The sequence below is a fragment of the Bos javanicus genome, chromosome 25 (assembly GCF_032452875.1).
Source record: "Bos javanicus breed banteng chromosome 25, ARS-OSU_banteng_1.0, whole genome shotgun sequence".
NCBI classification, from domain to species: Eukaryota; Metazoa; Chordata; class Mammalia; order Artiodactyla; family Bovidae; genus Bos; species Bos javanicus.
Window position 1 is genome coordinate 879,622 of NC_083892.1, and position 23,716 is coordinate 903,337.

A 23,716-nucleotide genomic window follows, 5' to 3' on the forward strand; every position below is an offset into this window, starting at 1 on the left:
AGGAGCCTCGGGGCTGGGCTGGCAGGAGCGGGGTGTGGCCCTGAGAATGTGGGCGGTGGGGCGGGGGCATCCGATCCTTCCACGGCTGTTGGGTGTGGGGCGTGGGCAGCTCCCTTGGGGCTCCTGTCCCCGACTCTGGGTGAGTGGGGTCCCGGCCGTCTCCTCAGCCCCAGCTTTAGTATCAGCCCCACCTGGGCTCCACCTAGAGGGTGGAGGACACAAACCCTGGTGTCAGTAACAGGGAGCTGGTGACCAAAGCCTCCCCGCCCGGCCCTAGGGGAGAGGCATCCCATGCAGGGGTGGATGCCTGGGAGAAACAAGTCTGTCTGACCAGTCACCCCCCTTCCGCCGGCCAGGCCACCCGTGGGCTTGGATGCAAAGTCCATCTGCTCAGAGTGACTTTGGGGAGCAAACAGATGGCACGGAAATATCTGCTCGGGTCAATTTCTCCCAATTGATTTGACACGGCGAGGTCCCTCCCTGGGCGGTGCGGACACTAGAGTGCCCTCGCCAGTCCTGCCTGTGAGCATGTTGGTGTGTGTGGACATGCCTGTGTGTTTGTCCATGTGCCTGCTTCTGGGTGTGTGTGCCTGTGTGTGTGCATGTGTATACACTCATGTGAATGTGTGTGTGCGTGTGCATGTGCCTGCTTGTGGGTGTGATGCATGTGTGGACATGTGTGTACACATATGTGAATTCAGTGTACCTGTGTGCATATACGTGTACTGGCATGTGTGTCTGTATGTGTGCACATGTGTATACATGTGTAGATGTGTGTGCATGTGCCCCCTTGTGGCTGCCTGTGTAATGCATGTGTAGACATGTGTGTACCTCTGTGTACATGTATGTGTGTGCCTGTGTGTACCATGTGTGAATGTGTGTGTACCTGTGTGTACACATGTATGAATGTGTGCACCTGTTTGTGCACATGTGTGAATGTGTGCCTGTGTGTGCATGTGTGAACCTGTGTCTGTGTGTATGTGTGTCGGTGTGTGTACACATATGTAAATGTACCTGTGTGTGCACGTGTGTGAATGTACCTGTGTGTGCACGTGTGAATGTGTGTGCCTGTGTGTGCCCAGGCCTGATAGACTCAACAGGTGGAGGAAGAGATGCCAGGTGGCCCGTGGACCCTGGGTCTGTGTGGGAGTTGGTGACTGGGCTCGGCCAGTGTGGACAGTCCCCAAAGCCCTGGGTGGGGGGTACTGAACAGGAGAGAGTGAGCACCTGGGCACCCCTGAGGGCCTGTCAAGGTGCGGGGACAGGAGTGTCCCAGAAGGATGTGAGCCCACGGAGCCGTGGACACGGTACAGTGGGTGTGGGGATGCAGCCTGGCCCGGCCACTGCCCTCCCCGCCCAGCACAGGCTGGGGACAGCTGCGGGGGCACAGAGCACCACACTGCTTGCAGGTCTTGGGGCCCCAGGCCCCGAGCAGGGTGGGGAGGGCAGAACAAACACCCTCAGCGGAGCGGGTGACCTGCTTTACTGTCTCTCTCTCCGCATCAATGGGTTTTATTGGCTATTGGGCTCCAGTGGCTCCCAGAGTGACCTTGCTCAGGAAATCCGGCCCGCAGGACAGGGTGAGGCTGCCTCCGGGATCAGGATGGGCTGAGGGTTGGCTATTTGCCAGGCCGGGGGGTGGGTGTGTGGGGGGTGGAGGACCACGGTGCAGCCCCCATAGGCAGAGCCCATGCTGTGGCCCACCCTGGGGGCTGAACGAGGGCATCCCTGGAGGGGTCAGTGGGGCCCATCCTGGGGTGTCTCGGGACAGGAGGCAAGCAGGCCGCAGGTAAACACCAGGAAGAGCCTCCTACGGATTCTGGGGGCTGAGAGCTGGGATGTCTTTTGGGGGTGTCAGGCAGCTGACTGACTGAGAACAGGGTCTTTGCTGGTCACCTGTTGGGGCCACCGTGGAACCCGGGGCCTCAAGGGCTGGGCGGGCTGGGGCCCTGGGGAGGCCACTGGGGCTGTGGCCCGCTCCTCCAGCCCAGCCTGCCGCCTCCTCTCCATGCTGCCCTGGCTTCTCGAGGCTGGCCCGACCGCCGTGAGCCACTGTCCAGCTGGAGTCCCCACCTTGAAGGTCCAGCGACTGTCCAGGAACCTGAGGGGGTCCCCATCGCTGCCCCCCGCCCTGGCTCTCAGGCTCACCCCTCCCATTCCCTAGGCTGCACATCTGGCCGTGGTGGTGACAGCTGTGCATTTGTGGTATCTGCGCTGACGGGGGTCTGGGGGCTCCACCTGGGCGCCTGCGTGGGTCCTGACTGGTGCAGGGGGAGTGTCTCCACCGGAGGAAACCTCCTCCCTGGCTCCTGCCTCTGGGGAGGGGGCTTGAGTCCCCTTCTCAGCCTGTCTCTTCTCTGACCTCTGCACACACGGCAGACCGTGGCCATGGCCACAGGGTGTGGGGCGCCAGGCCTGGGTGCAGGGGGGGAGGGGCAGGGCTGTTCACAGGGGCTGGCTGTCCAGGCGAAGGAAACTGACTGCAGAGCAGTGGGGACTGGCCCGACCCCCTTCTGCTCTGCACCCCAAGTGTCTCCTGTGCCCCCACGTGTCCCCCGTCCCCCCATGCCCAGGAAACAGGCGGCCCCTCCTTTGGGCAGCTTGAGGAGGATTTAATGAAAGGACATTTGCAGAGTGGACCCAGGGCAGCAGCCATCCTGGGGGCTGAGGGCCTGTCCTCTCCCCCCCACCCACGTGGCACCTGGAAGGTGACCTGGCCGTGGGGACCCATGTTCTGGTGGTCTTCGGGTCTGAGAGGGTAGCCAGAGGAAGGGTCAGCTTCCAGAGCCCCTTGACCTCTCCCCATTTGGAACCCAGGACCCACCCTCCCAGCTGAGCCCCCAGGAGCCATGCCGAGGGGTCCCTGGCTCCAGGCAGGGGTCCAGTGGGTGCAGGTGTCACGAGAGGGGCCAAAGCTCCCAGGAGCCATGCTGTGGCTCCTCGGCCCCCTGGACAGTGGACCTGTCTGCCTGTGCATCCTCTGGAGGCCCTACCCAGAGGAGGGACACAGATGATGGTGACGACCAGGCAACTTGGAAAGGAGACTCTCTGGATGGACGCTCTTGTACACCTTAAATAATATTGAGTTGTTCCCTTTTTGGGCTCCCCTGCTGGCTCAGCTGGTAAAGAATCCGCCTGCAATCCGGGAGACCTGGGTTCAATCCCTGGATTGGGAAGATCCCCTGGAGAAGGGAAAGGCTTCCCACTCCAGTATTCTGGCCTGGAGAATTCCATGGACTGTACAGCCCATGGGGTCGCAAAGAGTCGAACACGACTGAGCGACTTTCACTTTGTTCACTTTAAAATGGTACATTTTATGGTGTATGACTTTCACCCAAATTCTAAAAATAGATGTTTTGTTGGAATTCCACCAAACGGATAAAAACTGAGACAGGAAACGGCTTCCATAGGATTCCGCCTCTGGGCTGCCCCGTGTTCCGGTCGTTTCCAGCTCTCTTCCCCAGGGGCAGGTGCATCCTGGTCCCCCCCACTCCGCCCCAGGCCGCCGTGTGGTGCATCAAGGATGCTGTTCACCCTCTCGTCTCCTGAGCGAGCAGCGCGGCACGGATTCCTGAGTCTGGAGCTTCCCATCACTTTGTGGACAGGATGACTTCCCCTCGTCCCACCCGTTCTCAGTCATGGGTTTTAACTAAGCCGGGGGTGGGGGGGGAGGCAACCACTCTCAGTGTCCCTGGCGCGTCCCAGGCACGCAGGCTCTGACCAGCAGCCTCCACAGGGTTCTCGCTCGCACTCAGGGGAGACCCCACCTGGCCCCTGCTCTCTGAGGGCGGGGGTGGCCTTGACTTTGGAGTTGATTAGACACCGTCTGTTTGGCCTGCTCTGCCCTCTGGGCCAGCAAGGGGAGCAGGGGGCTGTCCCGGGGGCTCAGTGGAGCCACCCCAGTGCCTCTGGTCTAGGCCCCACGAACGGAGTGAGGTGAGAGGGAGGCCCAGCGGCCAGTGGATCCACAGATTTCATGGAAATGCCCCCCCATCCCTGCACCCTCAGGGCCCAGTGCACTTCGAGGTCAGATGGGGAGCCCGAGAGAGCCGGCTTTGCCCAGGCTGCTGGACCGGGCAGCCCTCCCACCCCAGTGGCCAGGCTGGCCTGCAGCACTCTGCGGGCGGGGTCCCAGTTGGGGGCAGGGAGTCCAGACCTGGGAGGATGGAGGGAGGTCCTTCCACCCCTCATGCTCCCGTGCGGGTGCCTTTATCTCTGCCATGGGACGCCCCCCCTTGGCCCCCGCGGCCCCTCTTAGCGCTCCTGATGCCCTGCTGGTTGCCAGGCACCCTGGGCGTGTCCAGTTCTTCCAGTCATAAAAGGACTCGGGCCAAAGTGCAGCCTGAGGCTCCTTGGCCCAAGTCAGCATCACTGGTGGGGGTGGGCAGTACTGAGCCGTCGGGAAGGGCTGGGGAGGTGTCCAGGGCTGCCCTCTGGCTCCCCGCGGGCTCTTCGAGCACCCTCTAGTCTCACTGGGGCCGGGCTCACCAGTCCAGGGTGCCCCATTCAGGTCCCAACCCCTCAGCTACGGCCAGTCCCCCAGAGTCCTGCGGCCCCCTACCCTGCACCACGGCCGGGCCCAGCTGGGCCTTGGGGCTCCTGGGAGTAGACATTGCTGTGAACCCATGTCCCTCATACCTGGGCCTCCGCCCGACCCCCGGCTTAGTTAAAACCCATAACTGAGAACGGGTGGGATGAGGGGAAGTCGTCATGTCCACAAAGTGATGGGACATTCCAGACTCAGGAATCCGTGCCCACGCTGCTCGCTCAGGAGACGAGAGGGTGAACAGCATCCTTGATGCACCACACGGCGGCCTGGGGCGGAGTGGGGGGGGACCAGACCCTGCTTGTGCTGGGGGTTTGGGGTCACAGCCCCGCCCAGGCCTGAGCTCAGGGACTCAGGCCTCTGAGTCCCAGCTTCCTCCTGGGATGTCCCTCATACCTGGGCCTCATACCTGGGACCCCAGGAGCCCCCAACCCTGGTCCAGAGCTGGCCTGAGAGCCAGCCTCAGAGGTGGGACTGTCACAGCCCTTGAGCCCCTGCAGAAGGCTGCTGGCTGAAAGCCCCCTCTCCCTGCAGACTCGGAGTCCCAGTAGCCCCTCTCCAGCGGGGGCCCTCCCCTCCCCCCATCCCAGGCCACACTAGAGGAGTCAGCCCTGTTTGAGGGGGATCCAGCTCCCAGAATCACACACACTTGGGGGTCTACACACCTTCGCTGGACCTCAAAATCTACACCTCTCCAGGGCGCCCCGGTCTGGGAATTTGGGAGGGTGGGCCCTGTTGCCCACGGGTGTGTGTGGACGCTCCTGGATCCAGCCTCACTCAGGGCAGATGTTCCTGAGGGTCACGGGGTTCCGTGCGGCAGGGGAGGGGCACCGTGCTCCCAGCTGTGTCTCCTCCCCCAGCACGGGGATGAGGGGCCCCCACCCCCTCCCCAGCCTCCCCCAGCAGATGACCATGGTCTGGGGAGGTCTGCCAGGGACCATCTCAGGATGGACTGAGCTCCTGGGGCGGGGCGGGGGGGCTGTGATGAGGAGACAGGACCCGACATGCAGCGTTCTGTGGGCTCAGGGCCCCAGGGTGGAGGCTCCAGCGTGTTCATCACCTGGCAGCCCCAGCAGGCTCAGTCTGGCCAGCCTGCAGCTCCAGCCACATCCGCCTGGCCCGGGATCTCAGCCAGCACGCCAGGCTCTGGTGACTCCAGACGCTGCTCCTGCCAGGGCCCTGGCCGCCTCACCAGCTCAGCATCCTCACTTGGGCGGAGCGGCCACAGGAGGGGAGGCTGGGGAGGGCCCAGAGAGGAGGCGGTGGGCAGTGGGGCCACAGAGGCCAGACAGAAGATCCCAGAATGACCGGAGGACACGTGGCAGGAAAGGAACAGGCTCGGAGCGGACCGGAGGGCGGGCAGCCTGGTGGCTCTTACTGCTGGGCGGACGGAGGCCTCCAGTGGAGAAAGCTCGGCCAGTCCACACACGCCTGCCCGCAGGGATGGGGCCGGCCTGCTCACTGCGGGTCCCCACCAGGCCCAGCTTCAGCATGTAGAAGTGGGAAGTGATACCCCAGGGGTCTGGGGCTCCCCGGGCTCAGGCGTGCATGCTCCTCCCAGCCCACTCAAGACAGACCCGGGGATGCCGCAAGCCCCAGAAAATCGACCCACCAGGGCTGGCAGTGTGTTCACCCAGGCAGAGGCCTGTCCTGGCCCAGCCCAGCCACCCACCTACTCCACGTCGTTGGTCCCGTGGCCTCTGCTGCCCTGAGCACCCTGGAATTCAGCATACTCCACTCCTCCCCCAGAGCCTCCCCAGCGTCCAGCCCAGCACTCAGTAGGTGCTTTGTAATTCTCTCACAGCACGGGGCCTGGCATAGCCTTTATAAGAGGAAAGGGAACCCAACCAGGGGGCCAAGCTCCTTAGCGGGTGGAGGTGCCCCGCCCCAACCCCGCCCACCGCGCGCCGGGAACGCGGGTCTGCTCCGGAATCTCTTGCTGGGACCCCTCGGTTGGGGTCCGCGTCTAGCAGAGCTGGTGGGTCTGTCTTGCTCCTGCCGGGCCGCCCTCAGCTCAACGTGTGCATGCGGGCGGCGCTCAATCACAGCTGGCCCCAATCCTGGGCGGGGGGCTCTGGAGTGTGGGCCCTGGGAGCTGGCGTGGCGCCGGGCCGTCAGAGCTCGGCATCCGGCTTGACCAGGTGGCCGCTGAAGGTGATGTAGAGGTCGCCGCTCTCGCCGAAAATGGCGTTGTCGCGGTCGCGCTGGAACATGCGCACCCACACGGCGTCACCCGCGGCCAGCGGCAGCAGCAGGCTCTGCGCCTGCATCACGCTGCGCTCGCTGGGCTGCGCGTACAGCACGGCCGCCGCGCGCGCGTTGCGCATGATGTGCAGGTAGGTCTCCTTGTAGTTCCAGGTGTGCACGTTGAGGCTCAGGAAGTAGACGCCGGGTGCGGTGCAGAAGAAGCGGCCGGAGGCCAGGTCGAAGGCGCCGTCCAGGTTGACCAGCTCCGTGTCGAAGGTCACCGCCTGGAGGGCGTCGGCGCTGTGCAGCCCCTCGCGCCGGCCCACCGAGAAGGCCGCGTAGGCGCGCGGGCACTGCGCGCCCGGCAGCCCCGCCTGCCCCTTCTGGCCCTTGCGCCCCCGGAGGCCCCGGGAGCCGGGCGGGCCCTCTTTCCCGCTCCTGCCAGAGCGACCTCTGACCCCCGCCTCGCCCTTTTCACCTGCCGGGGAGGGGCGGGGCGTGAGCAGAAGCCCCTGGTCAAGGCTCCCAGGGTCAGATTCTCTGGCCACGCGGCCCTGCAAGTGATCTCGCCTTTGGGGCCTCAGTCTTCTCTCTCAGAGGGGCGCTAACCCACTCTCCAAGAGGCAAAGAGAAAGAAGCCACACCCCGAGGGCCTGGCTGTTCTGGGGTCTGTGCTGACGGTCATGTGAGGCCAGCGGGGTCAGGCAGCCGCCAGAAGAAGGGTCTGAACTGGTCTTTGAAGGAGGAGAGCTCTGGGGTTCAAGCTCAGTGCAGACGGCAGTCCAGCCCCTAGGGTGCGGCCCTCCCAGAACCCTTCCTCTCTTGCCCCCAGAGGGGACCCAGCCCCCTTCCCCTCCCCTAGGGGCAGGGCTGAGGGCAGCCTCAGGCCCTCTATCCACAGCCCCTTCCCCGGGACACCCTCTGCCCACCCGGGGGGTGGCTGTGGGGAGCGGGGAGCAGGCACCCGTCCATTGTCTCCTCGGGGCCCCCCGCCTTCCCAGAGCCCGCCCTGGGCCCTGTCCCCTCCCCTCAGCACAGGTGTCCCTATGGGGGGGGGGGAGGCCACCCCTCTGGGGACACTCACCTTTCAGGATCGAGATGTCGATGGTGGGCCGCAGGCGGGGCAGCCCCGCCCACGCGTCCCCGTCACTCACGTGGGCACCTGGGCCGGGGGCGGCGGGGGGCCAGGCTGGATGGCAGCACTGCACGCACGGCCGGCGGGGCAGCCCCAGGCCGCGCCAGGCCCCAGCGGGCAGTGCCAGGAGCAGCAGGAGGGCAGGGGCCACCATCCAGGCCAGGGCCTGGGGCCGGGCAGGAAGGGAAGAGAAAGGTGGGAGAGGAAGGCGGGGAGTGGAGGGCTCGCCCTGCTGAGCCCCCAGCGCCCCCCACGGCAGCCTGGCAGCTCCCCTGTATGGGGGAGACGATGGGGGGCCCAGGGAGCCTCCTGGATGGGGAGGGACAGCTGGGACCCCTCGAGGGGGCTGCAGTGGGCTCGGCCAGAGCCTCGTCCCACACAGAGCGCTTGGTCAGCCCCTCCTGGACTCTCATCCCGCCCTGACACGCTGATGGGTCCCTCCCCGGGACTGAGACTCCTCCCTGACACAGCCTGGGGGCCACCACTGCTGGGAGGGCCCGGCACTGTCTTCCCCGAGCCCCGAGCACCAAGGCGGCCGCCCATGGGAGCTGACGCTTCCTGGGCACTGCTCCCTGCTCGTGCCCCTCCCTCCCCGAGGCCTTAGTTCTGGGTGGCAGCGGACACCCTCAGTGCCTGCAGTTGGGGAGTCCAGGTCCCCAAAGCCCCGTGGCCGGAGATCCCACGCCTGGGAGATGCAGGGGGCACTGAGTGGGGGTGGGGCTCTGAAACAGCCCCCCAACCCCTCCTCACCGGGACTGGCCAGAGCCCTCCAGGAGGGGCTACTTCAGGGAAGGGTATGCCCCCCACCCCCCGACACACACTCCGGGCAGCCGGGCCCCGGGCCCGTGTTGGGTGGGGCCCGACATGAGGCAGTTTCTGCCAGGCTGCCTTGCTGGGCAGAGGGGACATGTGCATCCTGACCCCCTAGGAGGAGGCAGGGTAACCAGGGAGGCTGTCCCGGCCCCCACCCAGCTGTACAGAAGCTGGTCGTTAATCCCTGCCAGTCCTGAGCCTCCGGTCTCCATGTCCCCGCCCCCGGAAGACCCTGCCTGACCCCGGGCCCATCAGTGCCAGGTGGAGCCACACTTTCCAGCTGCTGGGGGCCCTGGGTAAGCTCCATATGGGCCCAGGCCTCAGTTTTCCTGGCAAATGGACTCTGCCTGCCCTGTTCTCCCAAGGGCTGCGTCCAAGAGGCTCAGGCAGGGTTGGTCTCCTGCAAGGGCAGGTGTGTGAAATCGGGGTCCTCACTCTTCTCTGTACCCTGGCCATCCTGAACAAATATCCAGGCCCCCTCTTCCAGGAAGCTCTCAGGACTGCAGCCCAAGATGCAGGCCTTCCTCTTCCTCTCTTCCTCTTCCTCTTGGGAGACCCACTCCCAAGCTGAGCTTTCCTGGCAGGTGGGACCCCTTGTCTCTACCACCTCCTTCTCAAACCTCACAGACCCTCACCCGCCCCTTGAGCCACATTGGACCCTGCAGGACTCTCCCAGACCCCTCCCATGGAGGAAACGGACCAGCTTGGGTGTCTCCTGGGCAGCCACCCCCCAGGCAGGCCTGTGCTGCTGGGGCCCCTACCACAGGCCCTGCTCAAGGTTGCTGTAAAGACCACCACCCACCCCCACCGCCCGTTACCATTTCACGACCGGGTGTTGCTGCCTGCCTGGCGGTCTCCGGCGTCTCTGCACAGCGGCCAGTGAAAGAGCCCTTTCATGCCCGCCCCAGGCACCCGTGGCTTCCCTCTTGGCCATCCAAGACCAACAGGCCTCGGGCCAGCTTCCGAGCTCCCGGCAGGAGGCTCACGGGGCCCCGATGCCCGCCACCCGGCCTGCCACCTGCCGCAGCCCTGCCTCAGGAGCTCTGAGGTCCTCCCCCAGCCCTGTCGTGGTGGGGCTTGGGGGCCTGGGGTGGCCAGGATTGTGGGGCTGGCTGCCATCTGGGGTGCGGTGAGTTAGGGGGAGTCGGAGAGGCTGGAGTAGTGGCTGAGTGGAGACTGGCAACGAGGCCGGAGGCCAAAGTTGGAGACAGACCACTCACCGGTGCTGAGCCCACCTGGTAACAGTGGCCCCCTCCCATCTCAGGCTGGGCCGTGAGGGCTGGGCCTGGTGGGTGGCGCTGGGGGGTGGGGGGCAGCGTCTGGCCAGGCTGTGGTGTCTGCCCCCACCTCCCGCCACACCCTAGCAGAGCCGTGGCGCCCAGTGGAGAGGCTGTGATACCCTGTCGGGGGCCCTTGGCAGTAGCCAAGCCTTTCAGAGGATGAGGGTTATGTCCCTGTGATGCCAGCCCCCTCCGGCAGGAATGACTCACAGGGCGCCCCGGGCAGTGGCAGGCGGGGGCTGTGACTACACCAGGACCTGGCCTCATGCTTGCTTGGGCCTGAGCAGCTGGACACTGGGCCCCGGGCAGCGCCTGGCGCCTCGGCCTCTGAGCACGAGGCCATGTGACTCCCTGAGAAGCATCCCCCCTCCTCGACCACACCAAGCCAGGCTGCCTGGCGGCGGGGCACCGACATGGCCTGGGGAGCTGGGGCCACCTTCCGGGAGGCAGGCTGTGGGCATCTGGGGCTGGCTTGCTCGCCCCTGCAGATCTGGGTATAGCCCAGGGTCCGGCACTCCCCACAGGCACCCCGTGCCCTCCTCGCTGCTGACCATGGAGGAGGCAGGCTGGGGGTAGCGGGGGAGACAGGGGACCCTGCCTGTGGGGGATTCTCATGCCAGGCTGGGGAGAGCAGAGTTGGTGAGGGCTGTGGTCAGGGGAGCCCGCCAGCTGGAGCTGGTTCCCGGACGCCCCCGGCTCCTGGAGGTGAAGGTTCTCACTGCAGCAGTGCTCAGCCGTCCCCACGCCTTGTCCTGGTCTGGAGCAAGGACACTTTCTGGTGGAATCCAGATCGGGTGGCTTGGACGGAGGCCTCTCTGCAGACGCCACCCCACCACCCTCTGCCAGGGCTGGGCTAACCCAGGCTCCGGCCAGAGCTGCTTGGCCCAGGGGTGGGCTGGGGGCTCCTCTCTGCCCGCTCTACTTTCGTCTCGGGGGCTTCTGGGGCACCCAGAGAGAGGGAGACGCCCGGGCTCCACTGCTCCCTGTGTCCAACCTCGTTTCCCCATCTAAAATGGGCACCATGGACTCAGCAGTGGCCAGAGTGTCCCCAGGCTTCAGCCACCCTCAGGGCCCTGGTGTCCCCCTGTGCCTCCCGGTTCCCCACTCCTGCAGGTCCTGAATCCCTGAGGGTGGGCGTAGCTGTCTGCCTCCTCCCCAGGGCTGCTGACTCCCCAGAGAGACGCAGCCATCGCCTCGGGAACCTGCTGAGCAGCCCAGGACCATCCCTCAGCTCCAGGGCCTGGTCATTTGTCTCTACAAGAGGACAAGATTTCCGGCCTCACGGGTGGTCATGAGACAACTGCGAACAATGAGTGCCCGGCCCCCCGGGCCGTGGAGATAATGAGCCTTGCACAGCACCTCCACTTGGCTCCCTGTCAGAGGCCCCAGTCGGGGGTGGGGGGTGCGGGCTGGGACACGGAGGCCCTGGGCACTGATGGGGGCTCCGCACAGCGCGACCTCGGCTGATAATGGGGTCTGAGAGCTGCGAGTGTGCGGCCGGGTTATTATCTCCTGGCCTCTTAATGCAGGCTGCCCGAGTCCTGCTGATGAGCTGCTGTTGGGGAGGGAAGTGGCCCCCTTGAGCTCGTCAGCAGGGGGCACAGGGAGAGAGCCTCAGCAGAGGGGGAGAGAGAAGGCCTGGTGCTGCTCAGGGGGTGCCCCAGAGACAGCGCCCACTTCTGTCCAGAGCCGTGGACACCCCCACCCCCAGCTCAGGTATGCCCTCTGGTGCCCAGCCCGCGCCAGGCAGGGGTGGCAGGGAGCGGTCCCACGGTTCCCTGGGTGGTCACTGCCCCAGGCCTGCAGTGTGCAGCCCAGGGGCCAAGTCCCTTGGGGGTAGCTGGGCCAGCACCATGTTCTGAAGCCCCTGCTAATGAGAGGGGAGTGCCAGCTGGCCTTGGGTGACCGTCCAGGGCACGGTGAAGAAGAACGGAGCTCAGCTGCCACTGCGGGGCCCGGAGGCCGTGACCAGTGGTGACGGGAGGTGACGCTCCCCTGGAAGCATCTGGCAGGTGGCCCAGGTGGTCAGCGGGGGCAATGAGGGGGACCTCGACTGACCCCTGTCCCCAAGTGGAGACTGGGGGTGCCCCAGGCAGGAGACCCCTGGCCTCCCACAGCGGGATGGGGTCCGCAGGCAAAGTGACCCTGCCCAGGTGCGCACCCTGAGTAGAAAGCTAACGTGCTCTTTATTCGAGGAGGGGTGGGCCCTGCGCCGGGCGGTCACTGGTAGCCAGCCAGCTGCAGCACAGTGGGGTAGTGGGCGCGGTGGGCCATGCATTTGTGGCGGTCGATGAAGAGGCTGTTGGTCTTGATCGCGATGTCCTTCTCCAGGCTCATGCGCGTGTCCTCCAGGTTGCGCAGGGACTGCTCCGCTTCCAGAAGCTTCTCCTTCAGCGCTGCCAGGGACAGGTTCAGCTCCTCCACCTCGCTCGCCAGCCTGCGGGCAGAGGCGGGCTGAGCAGGGCCAGCCTGGATGCCGGGCCTACCGAGGGCGCCAAGGGGCCAGCCCCAGGTTCAAAGGCCGGGAGCCCGGGCAGGGCATACTGCTCAATATGCTCGGCCATAGAAGGACCCCCAAAAGCCCCAGGGGAGACCCAGAAGCCAGGCTGGGAGGGGGAGGCGCATTCACCCTGATGTCAGAGGTGTGGAGGGCCAGGACAGGTGGTTGGGGCAGCCATGTGGCTCGGGGAGCTCTGCCTCCCAGACCCTGAGATTCCAGACCAGGGTGAAGTGGGGAGTGTGGCCGGCCCTGGCACTCAGAGATCCACACAGTGTCCCCCAAAGGACATGCAGTGTCCAGTGCTGCTGGGGCAGGAGAGGGAATGTGGGAGCCCCGTGTGTGGAGTGGGGGGTGAGGTGGGGGCCAGCGTCTTTCCTCTTTACATCTGCAGGGCTGTGTGCCAGGGGATGTTCAAGGGGGCCCCAGAGGCTGAGGAGGCCTGGGGGCGGGTGGACGGCACCCGTATGGTGGAGGGTGACGGCCCAGCGGCCACAGCACCTGAACTGGGCAGCGTCTCGGCACAGCTCCACGTTGGGCCGGTGGGAGCGCTGGTACAGGCGGGTCTGGGCCACCTTCAGAGGCGCCTCCTTGTCCTTGATGGCCTGCTTCAGGGCCGCGATGTTGTGCTCCTGGTCCGAGATCTCCCGCAGCGTCTGCACACAGGACGGCCCGTGGGTCACCCCCGCCCTGGGTCTTACCCACACAGGACAGCCCAGTGGGTCAACCCGCACCCCAAGCCCTACCCCCTGCTTCTGGGGGCAGTGCGGAAGAAGGGAGGGTGTGCACGGCCACCTCAGCCCTGCCATGGGCACCCAGAGGCCTGGGGTGGGGCCGGGGAAGGACAGCAAAGCTCAGCGCACAGCGACTCTGTCCTAAGAGCCCCAGCCTTGAGGTCACCAGACCCTGACCCTGGTCAGGTGCTGTGGAGACAAAGGCAGCAAAGGTCACCCAGAGAGCCTAGGGTCAGGGCCCTGCTGAGCCAGGGCCAGCATCAGGGACACCCCTAAAGAGCAGAGCCCGCCACCTCCTTCCACCTTCCCTGCTCTGGCCTGCAGCCCTCCCCTGTATCGTCACGCCAGCGGCAATGCCACCATTCTCAAATGTCACTAGGTTTTCTCATCAGCTTAATGAGGGCCCTGGGGGACGTGGGGGGCCCTGACCAGCGTTCCCTCAGGATGGACAGGGCCGAGGTGGGGCAAGGGCCAGGCCAGGCTGTGACCAGGGCATAGTGGGCAGTGGGTGTGTGATGGTCTGGGCTACCCATCCTGAGCCTGGTCTTTGTAGTTACTGGCGGAGAGCCAGTCTCAGGGCCTGCCCTGACGGGGCCAGGTCATGAGCTGGGCGTGGCCTGGCTGCGCGATGGGCGTGTCCAGGGTGTGACCAGGTTGCGAGATGGGCGTGGCTATATAATAGCCTGGGCGCGGCCTGGCTGCGGGCTGTGCGTGGCTATATAATAGCCTGCGTGTGCCCTGGCTGCGGGATGGGCGTGGCCTGGCCGCGGGCTGCGCGCAGTCGCGAGGCCCCACCTTGCGCAGGTGGTGCTCCAGCTTGTGGCGCGCGTCCTCCAGCTCCTCGCACCGCCGCCCGAAGGCCAGGTTCACGGCGTCGCACTGCAGCCGCAGGTCCTCGGACGTGTCCTGCAGGATGCAGTCGATGAGATTCCGCAGGTTGACCGAGGCCAGGCGCTCGCGCTCAGCGCGGTACAGGTGTTCCTGGGTGAACTTGGCCCAGGTCTCGGGCGTGGAGGCACTACGAGTGAGGGGAATAGGCCGACACCGCGATCGGTGGGGGCACCTACCGGGGCCTCCCCGCGCCCTCCACACCCCGAGTCCCCAGCGCTTCGGCACAGACGACCACCCGCAGTCCTAGGGCCACGCCGCGGCCCCGCGCCCTTGTGCCCCGCCCGCTACGGCACCCGTAGGGTCTCTGCGCGCGCTCCCAGCGCCTCCTGCGCCGCCCGCTGGTCCCCGCGCTCGTGCCCCGACGGCCGTGGCTGAGACGGGTGGTGGCCGCGCGCCCCCTGCCGGCCACACGCGGAGCTGCAGCCCGCTTCCCCCTACACATACACACACACACTGTCACTATCTCGCACACTCACGTGCATACTCACACACACATTCTCACTTTCTCACACATACGCGCGCGCCCACACACACACTTACACTCTCACACATACGCTCACACAGTCTCACACACACACTCACACACATACACACACCTCCTCTCACGCACACACTCTCAATCTCACACACACTCTCACACACACTCTTACTCTCACACACACACTCTCAATCTCATACACAGATTCTCACACACACTCTCACACACACTCACACACATAGACATTCACACACACACACACTCTGTCACTCTCACATTCTGTTACACACACACACTCACTTTCTCACTCTCACTCATACACATTCTTTCACACACATACTCTCACATACTCTCACACACACACACTCTCTCACACACACACATATACACTTTATCTCACATTCCTCTCTTTCTCTCTCACACACACACACACCCCGCCCCACTGCTGGGTCCTGCCTCCCTCTGTGAAGCCCAGCCGGGACGTTCAACCGTGTGTGCCCGGCACTTGGCTGGGGGTCCCGCCGCTTGCCTGCCCACCCCAGGAGCAGAAGAGCTGCACAGAGGCCCCCCAGCGGAGGGACGGGGAGCCCAGGTGGGATCTCGGAGCCCCACCTCTCCTCGAACTTGGCCGAGTGCGGGTAGAACTGCACGTCGGTGCTCTGGTTGCTGTAGCGGCAGCAGGCCTCGTCGATGTTGTAGGCCTCCACCTTGTCGGACCAGTCCATCTCGCAGGTTTCCTTGTGCTCCCAGTTCAGCCTGCGGGCGGACAGTGGGCAGGGCCTGCGTCAGGGCGGGTGGGGAGCTGGGCACACCCCGACGCTGGGCACAGCCAGCCCCCAGACGGCAGGGGAGCCTCATCTGCTGACGGTGGGCCCCGGGGTGCTGGTCTGGCTCTAGATGTCCAGGCCCCTTGGCCACCCCCACCTGCCCAGTGCCCCTTCCCTGCCCTGCGCTCCTGGCTGTGGCCGGAGACAGTCTGTCACCTCTTGGAGCCTCAGGGCCGGGTCAGCCGACCTCCTGCCTACAGTGGCCTGAGGGGTAGGGGACAGGGTTGCCCCGAGGGCAGCTCTGGAGGCCACCCAGACCCACCGAATCTGGCTCACGGCCTGCATGATGGTCCTTTTCAGGAGCTCCTGAATGTTCCGGATGAGCTCGGCCTCCTGGGGGAGAAGACCCCCGCCCTGGTGAGAGTCTGAGGACCTCTGGGCTCTTAGACCCCGAGGAGGAGCAGAGCTTGGGGTGACGCCCAGTGGGACTGGGCCCTGCTTGTGGCCCCAGTCTCTTTAGTGGAAATGGGGGCGAGCTTGGCTATCATAGTGGATTTATTCTGGGCTTGGAGCACCCTGTCTGGGGCACTGCAGTGGGTTCTTTGGGGGTCTTCTATGGGCTGTGGGGAGCATCAGCCAAAGGTGGTTCCCACTTGCTGGGCACGCAGCACCCCCGGGCTCTGGGCCATCACTGGCGCCTGCCCACGGGCCCCGGAGAACCCGGCAATAGCCTCTGAGGACCCTATCGACTGAGTCCTCACCCAGGACTGCCCTCACACGCCCAGGACACACGGGAACCCTGTGTTTCCTCCTGCCTCCCTGACGGGTTCATTTCCTGCGGAGGAAAAGCCCTCCCCGGATCCGAATCTTCGCCTCCCCCGGGCTCTAAGCCCTTGTGTCCAGTTCTGACCCGTGGGCCCGCCTTCCTGTCCTGACTCGGTTGTCCGTGTACTGCTGGGCGGGGCGCCTGGCTCAGAACAGAGCCATCACTCCTGGAGCCTTGGGAGGTTCTTGAGTGAATGAGTGTGAGGGTGGGGCTGTAGGGGGAGGGCAGGGGAAGGGCCTGGGCTTAGGGGAGGCACCCAGATTTGAGGGGGTCCCCAGGTGCCTGACTGTGTGCATGTCTCCCCGTCTCATGAGTGCTTGTGGCTGCAGCATGCTCGCAGCTGAGGCCCTTCCCCGCCAGCATCAGGGGCCTGGCCCGGGTGACCCCCAGTCCTTCGGGGCTGCCCCAAGGACAGGTCCTGCTGGGTCTCTGTGGGATGCACGAGGCCTCCACCCCACCTTCACCGTCCACACCTGCACGCTGGTCTGAGGCTAGATTTCCAATACGGACATCAATTGGCAGGGTGGGGGTGTGTTAGGGCTCCACCTCTGTGAACTCAGGGTTAGGCTTCATCTGCATGACCCAGGGTGACCAGAGGGGCAGTTCAGCAGGTGCCGGGACCCAGGGGTGACTGAGGGACCACCCAGTAGGTACCGGCGCCACCATGACCTGACCAGAAGGGTCTCCCTTCCCCTGAACACATTACAACCCCAGCCAGCCGCCCCTGGGGCCCATCTCAGGCCCTTCCTGGTTTCCTGGGGGCCGAGTCCTGCCCTGCCTCAGGCCAACATCATCCCGGCACACGTTCCAGGATGAATGCCACCGTGGCCTGGGCCCTGCCTCGCCCCAAGTGGAAGCTGGGGTGGAACGGGCACAGCAGGAACCCTGCACCCGGGGCTGGGCCAAGTGGACAAGCACCAGGCTCCAGCCCTGCCCGCCGTGCAGGGGGGCACCCAGGCCACGGTGCCCCTCACCAAGCAGGGCCTGAGTGGCCCACCTTGCAGGGAACTCAGCCTTGCCCAGCACCCACTATGGGGACCAGGCTGAGGGAAGGCCAGGCCTGGCACCCTCTCCCCTCCCCCCAGGCAGCCTGAGTTCCACCCCTGCCCCCAGCTGGGGAGGCCCCAGGACCAGTTGGTTCTGGCACCCCACCCCTCTGTGCCTGGGTGTATGCTCGAGTGTCCCCACGTGTGCAGAGTGCAGGCTCCCGGGGGTGCCTGAGCACCGAGGCTCTGCACAGTCAAGTCGAGGGGGGAACACGGGGAAGGTCGTGCTCCCTGGAGAGAGCTGGGAGGCCGGTCTGCGGCTCCGGGGACGGGGCAGCCGAACCTTCAGCAGCTCGATCTCCACACAATCGCGCACGAGGTCGGGGTGCTGACGGCGCTCACGGCACTGCAGGTTGTCTGTGACGATGGAGAAGGGCCCGGCCGTGGCATCCAGGGCACGCTCCAGCCGCTGCTTCTGGGCCAGCAGCAGCTCGGTCTCGGAGACCAGCTCCTCCACCTGGCGCTGCAGCTCCGACTTCCAGCCGTGCATGTCCTGTAGGCGCTCGCCCACCTTCCTCGTGGAGTCCTGCTGCGTGCGCTGTGCCAGCGCCTCGGTCTCCGCCGCCAGCTGCTGGCTCTCATGGCGCTGCCTCTCCGACTGGTCACGGTCGGCGAAGGCCTGGTGGTAGCGGGCATAGCAGTTCTGGAACCACTCGTCCAGCAGGTACTTGGCCGTGCGGAAGCCAGAGGTGGCCAGGCCCGAGGACGTGTGGGCGCCCGTGTTTCGGGCCACATCATACAGCTTGCGGGGCAGCTGGCATGCTGGCACCGTCTGTGGGGCGGGCTCCTTGGTCAGGAGTATGTCCGTCTGTGCCATGGCGCCGCCCAGGCACTGGCGGGAGTGGGGAGAGAGGGAGGGGGGCCGCTCAGCTCGCTCAGCAGGGCAGCTCCAGCCACTGGGTCCCCAAGCAGGACGTGGCTTCTGGTCTCCCGGAGACCAGTACACACCAAGCCCTCCTGTTGCTAGGCAACTGGAATTCTCCCCCCTCCCACCACCTGGTGGCCCTCTTAAAGGGCCAGGCAGGCCCCAGCCCCACCTGTCCTGGCCACGCCTCGTACCTGCCAGAGGAGCTGCACGAAGGCCAGGCCTTTGTCTCCTATGTCAGACTTGTTCCCAGGCAGTGCTCTTCTGGGCATCCACGTGTCCCTGATGGGGGTTGACTCAGCCTCCAGTGGGGGCCTTGAATCAGATCCGCAGATCTGCCCCATAGGAAGGAGGCAGGTCCTGTCATGGGGACAGTGTCCCCAAGACCACCCAGGGCCTGGCCTGTGTCTCCTGGTCCCTGGGCCGCTTGTTGTCCTTCAGTTGCTCAGTCGAATCCTACTCTGGGACCCCATGGACTGCAGTCTGCCAGGCTTCCCTGTCCATCACCATCTCCTAGAGTTTGCTCATACTCATGTTGCTTCAGTCGATGATGCCATCCACCCATCTCATCCTCTGTCTCCCCTTATCCTCCTGCCTTCAATCTTTCCCAACATCAAGGTCTTTTCCAGTGAGTCAGTTCTTCGAATCTGGTGGCCAAAGTATTGGAACTTCAGCTGCAGCGTCAGTTCTTCTAATGAACACTCAGGGTTGATATCCTTCAGGATTTTCTGGTTTGATCTCATTGCTGTCCAGGTTACTCTCAAGAGTCTTCTCCAACACCACAGTCCTAAAGCATCAATTTTTCGGCACTCAGTCTTCTTTATCATTCAACTCTCACGACACTGGAAAAAGAATAGCTTTGACAATATGGACCGTTGTTGGCAAAGTCACGTCTCTGCTTTTTAATACACTGTCTAGGTTTGTTATAGCTTTTCTTCCAAGGAGCAAGCGTCTTTTAATTTCATGGCTGCAGTCACTGTCCTCAGTGATCTTGGAGCCCAAGAAAATAGTCTGTCACTGTTTCCATTGTTCCCCATCTATTTGCCGTGAAGTGATAGGATGGGAATTTTCCACAGTTTATTGTGATCCACACAGTCAAAGGCTTTGTCATACCTGACCTGCCTCTTGAGAAATCTGTATGCAGGTCAGGAAGCAACAGTTAGAACTGGACATGGAACAACAGACTGGTTCCAAATCGGAAAAGGAGTACGTCAAAGCTGTATATTGTCACCCTGCTTATTTAACTTATATGCAGAGTACATCATGAGAAACGCTGGACTGGAAGAAACAAAAGCTGGAATCAAGATTGCCGGGAGAAATATCAATAACCTCAGATATGCAGATGACACCACCCTTATGGCAGAAAGTGAAGAAGAATTAAAGAGCCTCATGATGAAAGTGAAAGAGGAGAGTGAAAAAGTTGGTTTAAAGCTCAACATTCAGAAAACAAAGATCATGGCATCCAGTCCCATCACTTCATGGGAAATAGATGCGGAAACAGTGGAAACAGTGTCAGGCTTTATTTTTGGGGGCTCCAAAATCACTGCAGATGGTGACTGCAGCCATGAAATTAAAAGACGCTTACTTCTTGGAAGGAAAGTCATGACCAACCTGGATAGCATATTCAAAAGCAGAGCCATTACTTTGCCAACAAATGTCCATCTAGTCAAGGCTATGGTTTTTCCAGTGGTCATGTATGGATGTGAGAGTTGGACTGTGAAGAAGGCTGAGTGCCAAAGAATTAATGCTTTTGAACTGTGGTGTTGGAGAAGACTCTTGAGAGTCCCTTGGACTGCAAGGAGATCCAACCAGTCCATTCTGAAGGAGATCAGTCCTGGGATTTCTTTGGAATGAATGATGCTAAAGCTGAAACTCCAGTACTTTGGCCACCTCATGTGAAGAATTGACTCATTGGAAAAGACTCTGATGCTGGAGGGATTGGGGGCAGGAGGAGAAGGGGACGACAGAGGATGAGATGGCTGGATGGCATCACCAACTCAATGGACATGAGTCTGAGTGCATTCCGGGAGTTGGTGATGGACAGGGAGGCCTGGCGTGCTGCGATTTATGGGGTTGCAAAGAGTTGGACATGACTGAGTGACTGAACTGGAACTGAACTGAACTGATAGGATGGGATGCCGTGATCTTTGGTTTTTTAATGTTGAGCTTTAAGCCAGCTTTTTCACTCTCTTTTTCACTTTCATCAAGAGGCTCTTTAATTCCTCATCGCTTTCTGCCATTAGGGTGGTGTCATCTGCGTATCTGAGGTTTCTGATATTTCTCCCAGTAATCTCATTTCCATCTTGTGCTTCACCCAGCCCGGCATTTCACATGATGTACTCTGCATATAAATTAATTAATCAGGGTGACAATATACAGCCTTGATGTTCTACTTTCTCAATTTTGAACCAGTCCATTGTTCCATGTCTGATTCTAACTTGCCTCTTGACCTTCGCTTGGTATTGGTAGGGTGACATCTCTAAGTGCCCCCTCCTGGGCGGGGAGTCCAAGAGCCCTGTCGATTCCCAACATGACCGGCAGAGGGAAACGTTGGCTGTGAAATGAGGTAAGGAAGCAGGGAAGGTGGTCTGGTTTTCCCATCTCTTAAAGAATTTTCCACTTTTTGTTGTGATCCACAGAGTCAAAGGCTTTAATGTAGTCCAGGAAGCAGAGGTAGATATTTTTTCTGGAATTCCCTTGCTTTTTTAGGATCCAGCGGATATTGGCAATTTGATCTCTGGTTCCTTCTTCTTTTCCAAATCCAGCTTGAACATCTGGAAGTTCTCAGTTCATGTACTGTTGAAGCCTAGCTTGAAGGATTTTGAGCATTACTTTGCTAGCATGTGAAATGAGCACAATTGTGTGATAGTTTAATGGCAACCCACTCCAGTATTCTTGCCTGGAGAATTCTATGGATGGAGGAGCCTGGTGGGCTGCAATCCATGGGGTCGCAAAGAGTTGAACATGACTGAGCAACTTCACTTTCACTTTGAACATTTTTTGGCATTGCCCTTCTTTAGGATTGGAATGAAAACTGACCTTTTCCAGTTCTGTGGCCACTGCTGAGTTTTCCAAATTTGCTGGCATATTGAGTGCCTCACTTTCACAGCATCATCTTTTAGGATTTGAAATAGCTCAGCTGGAATTTCATCACCTCCAGTAGCGTAGTAATGTTTCATAAGGCCCACTTGACTTCACAGCCCAAGATGTCTGCCTCCAGGTGAGTGACCACCACACCATCTGAGTTATACGGGTCATTAAGACCTTTATTGTACAGTTCTACTGTGTATTTTTGCCATCTCTTCTTAATCTCTTCTGCTTCTTTTAGGTCCTTATGTTTCCTGTCCTTTATTTTGCTCATTTTTGCATGAAATATTGCCTTAGTGTCTCTAGTTTTCTTGAGGAGATCTGTAGTCTTTCTCATTCTGTTGTTTTCCTTTACTTTGCATTGTTCCCTAGAGAAGGCTTTCTTATCTCTCCTTACTATTCTTTGGAATTCTGCATTCTTGGGTATATCTTTCCCTTTCTCCTTTGCCTTTCACTTCTCTTCTTTTCTCAGCTATTTGTAAAGCCTTCTCAGAAACCGATTTGCCTTCTTACATTTCTTTTTCTTGCAGATAGTTTTGGTCACCACCTCCTGTACAAAGTTGCAAACCTCCATCCATAGATCTTCAGACACTCTGTCTATCAGAGCTAATCCTTTGAATCAATTTGTCTCCTCCACTGTTTAATCATAAGGGATTTGATTTAGGCCATGCTTGAATGGCCTAGTGGTTTCCCCTACTTTCCTCAATTTGAGCCTGAATTTTGCAATATGGAGCTGATGATCTGAGTCACAGTCAGCTCCAGGCCTTGTTTTTGCCGACTGTTTAGAGCTTCTCCTGGAGGAGGAAATGGAAACCCAATCCAGTATTCTTGCCTTGGAAGTTCCACGGACAGAGGAGACTTTGGGAGCTACAATTCATGGGGTGGCAAAGAGACCGACATGACAGAGCGACTGAGCATCACGTGGAGTTCCTCCATCTTCAGCTGCAAGAATATCATCGATCTGATTTCATTGCTTGATGCCCAACATGGCCAGCAGAGGGCGACAGTGACCGTGAAATGCTGGAGCAGGGGCAGGTGTAGGTATGGATTTATCAAATGTATCGGTTTCCAAACCTCAACTGTGTCAGAAAAATTGAGCTTTACAGGACTGCCCTGCTCCCTTCCCAGCGGTGTTCATTCGGACAGCGATCTGAGGCTGCGCTGGGGTCAGCAAAGCTCTGAGGCCCCAAGGACAGGCTGCTCGCACACCCAGGACAGGACGCTGCCCTCCCCACAGCGGGGCTCTGGAGGGTGCCCCCCCAGATTGCTCCTCCTGGAGGTCGGACCCTCTCATGAGCCTTTCCCTGTCTAATCCTTTAGGGTAAACTGAGGTAGGGGGAGGCAGGTGGGGGGAGAGGAAGGTGAGATGATGACACACTTAAGCAGGAGCGCGCACTGCCCACACCAGCTCCACCCAAAGCAGAGCGGACCCCGAGCCACGGGCAGGCTGGCACAGCGGGAGGCCGCGGGCAGGCTGGCACAGGATCTAGCAGGTGGAATGGATCAGAGAGGGTGTGGTCCCAGCACCTGGGGAGCTAACTGACAGGGAGAGGGGAGCCTGGGGTGGGAGTCTTAAGGCCCTTGTTGGGAGTGGAAGTCCCTGGACAGGAGGGAGAAGCTCCTGGTTGTTCTTCTTGTTGCTCAGTCCTCTCTGACACCCCATGGACTGCAGCACGCCAGGCTTCCCTGTCCTTCACCACCTCCTAGAGTTTGGTCAGATTTATGTTGATTGAGTCGGTGATGCCATCCAACCGTCTCATCCTCTGTTGTCCCCTCTCCCCCTGCCTTCAGTCTTTCCCAGCATCAAGCTGTTTTCCAGTGAGGTGGCTCTTTGAATCTGGTGGCCAAAGTATTGGAGCTTCAGCTTTAGCATCAGTCCCTCCAGTGAATATTCATGGTTGATTTTCCTTCGGGATTTTCTGGTTTGATCTCATTGTTGTCCAGGTTACTCTCAAGAGTCTTCTTTACCACCACAGTCCCAAAGCATCAATTTTTCGGCACTCAGCCTGGTTTATCGTCCAACTCTCACATCCATATAGGATGCTGGAAAAACCATAGCTTTGACTACATGGACCTTTGTTGGCAAAGTGATGTTTCTGCTTTTTAATACACTGTCTAGGTTTGCCATGGCTTTTCTTCCAAGGGGTAAGTGTCTTTTAATTTCATGGATGCAGTTCCTGTTCTCAGTGATCTTGGAGTCCAAGAAAATAAAGTCTGTCACTGTTTTCATTTTTTCCCCCATTTACCATGAAGTGATGGGATGGGACGGGATGCCATGATCTTCGTTTTTTCAGTGTTGAGTTTTAAGCCAGCTTTTTTTACTCTCTTTCACCTTCATCTAGAGGTTCTTTAGTTCCTCTTCACTTTCTGCCATTAGGGTGGTGTCATCTGTATATCTTCAGTTATTGATATTTCTCCTGGCAATCTTGATTCCAGCTTGTGATTCATCCAGCCCGGCATTTCACGTGATGTACTCTGCATACTGGTGACTCAGCTGGGAAAGAATCTGCCTGCAGTGCGGGAGACCTGGGTTCAATCCCTGGGTTGGGAAGATCCCTTGGAGA

The 23,716-nt window shown here is 61.2% G+C and overlaps 2 protein-coding genes across 2 annotated transcripts; both read right to left on the reverse strand.

The window, feature by feature from the left end:
- Positions 1–6,180: 6,180 nt before the first annotated feature.
- On the reverse strand, positions 6,181–8,720 carry C1QTNF8 (C1q and TNF related 8). Its single transcript, XM_061402618.1, has 2 exons — positions 7,818–8,720; positions 6,181–7,211 (listed from the first exon to the last, which is right to left on the reverse strand). Exons 1-2 carry the CDS (start codon positions 8,020–8,022, stop codon positions 6,661–6,663), a joined length of 756 nt encoding a protein of 251 aa, XP_061258602.1. The 5' UTR covers positions 8,023–8,720; the 3' UTR covers positions 6,181–6,660.
- A 3,408-nt stretch (positions 8,721–12,128) lies between these two features.
- On the reverse strand, positions 12,129–18,153 carry TEKT4 (tektin 4). Its single transcript, XM_061400673.1, has 6 exons — positions 17,484–18,153; positions 15,651–15,721; positions 15,174–15,317; positions 13,988–14,210; positions 12,960–13,114; positions 12,129–12,398 (listed from the first exon to the last, which is right to left on the reverse strand). The coding sequence occupies exons 1-6, from the start codon at positions 18,015–18,017 to the stop codon at positions 12,182–12,184; spliced, it is 1,344 nt and encodes a 447-aa protein (XP_061256657.1). The 5' UTR covers positions 18,018–18,153; the 3' UTR covers positions 12,129–12,181.
- Positions 18,154–23,716: the final 5,563 nt, after the last annotated feature.

Excerpts from the sequence above, each read along its gene's own strand:
- C1QTNF8 (XM_061402618.1), bottom strand. The coding sequence starts at position 8,022 with ATGGTGGCCCCTGCCCTCCTGCTGCTCCTGGCACTGCCCGCTGGGGCC. Across the intron at positions 7,212-7,817 it reads CGACATCTCGATCCTGAAAG|GTGAAAAGGGCGAGGCGGGG; the intron begins GTGAGTGTCCCC and ends CCTCCCCGGCAG.
- TEKT4 (XM_061400673.1), bottom strand. The coding sequence starts at position 18,017 with ATGGCACAGACGGACATACTCCTGACCAAGGAGCCCGCCCCACAGACG. Across the intron at positions 14,211-15,173 it reads TCGGCCAAGTTCGAGGAGAG|TGCCTCCACGCCCGAGACCT; the intron begins GTGGGGCTCCGA and ends CCTCACTCGTAG. Across the intron at positions 13,115-13,987 it reads TGGAGCACCACCTGCGCAAG|ACGCTGCGGGAGATCTCGGA; the intron begins GTGGGGCCTCGC and ends TCCTGTGTGCAG.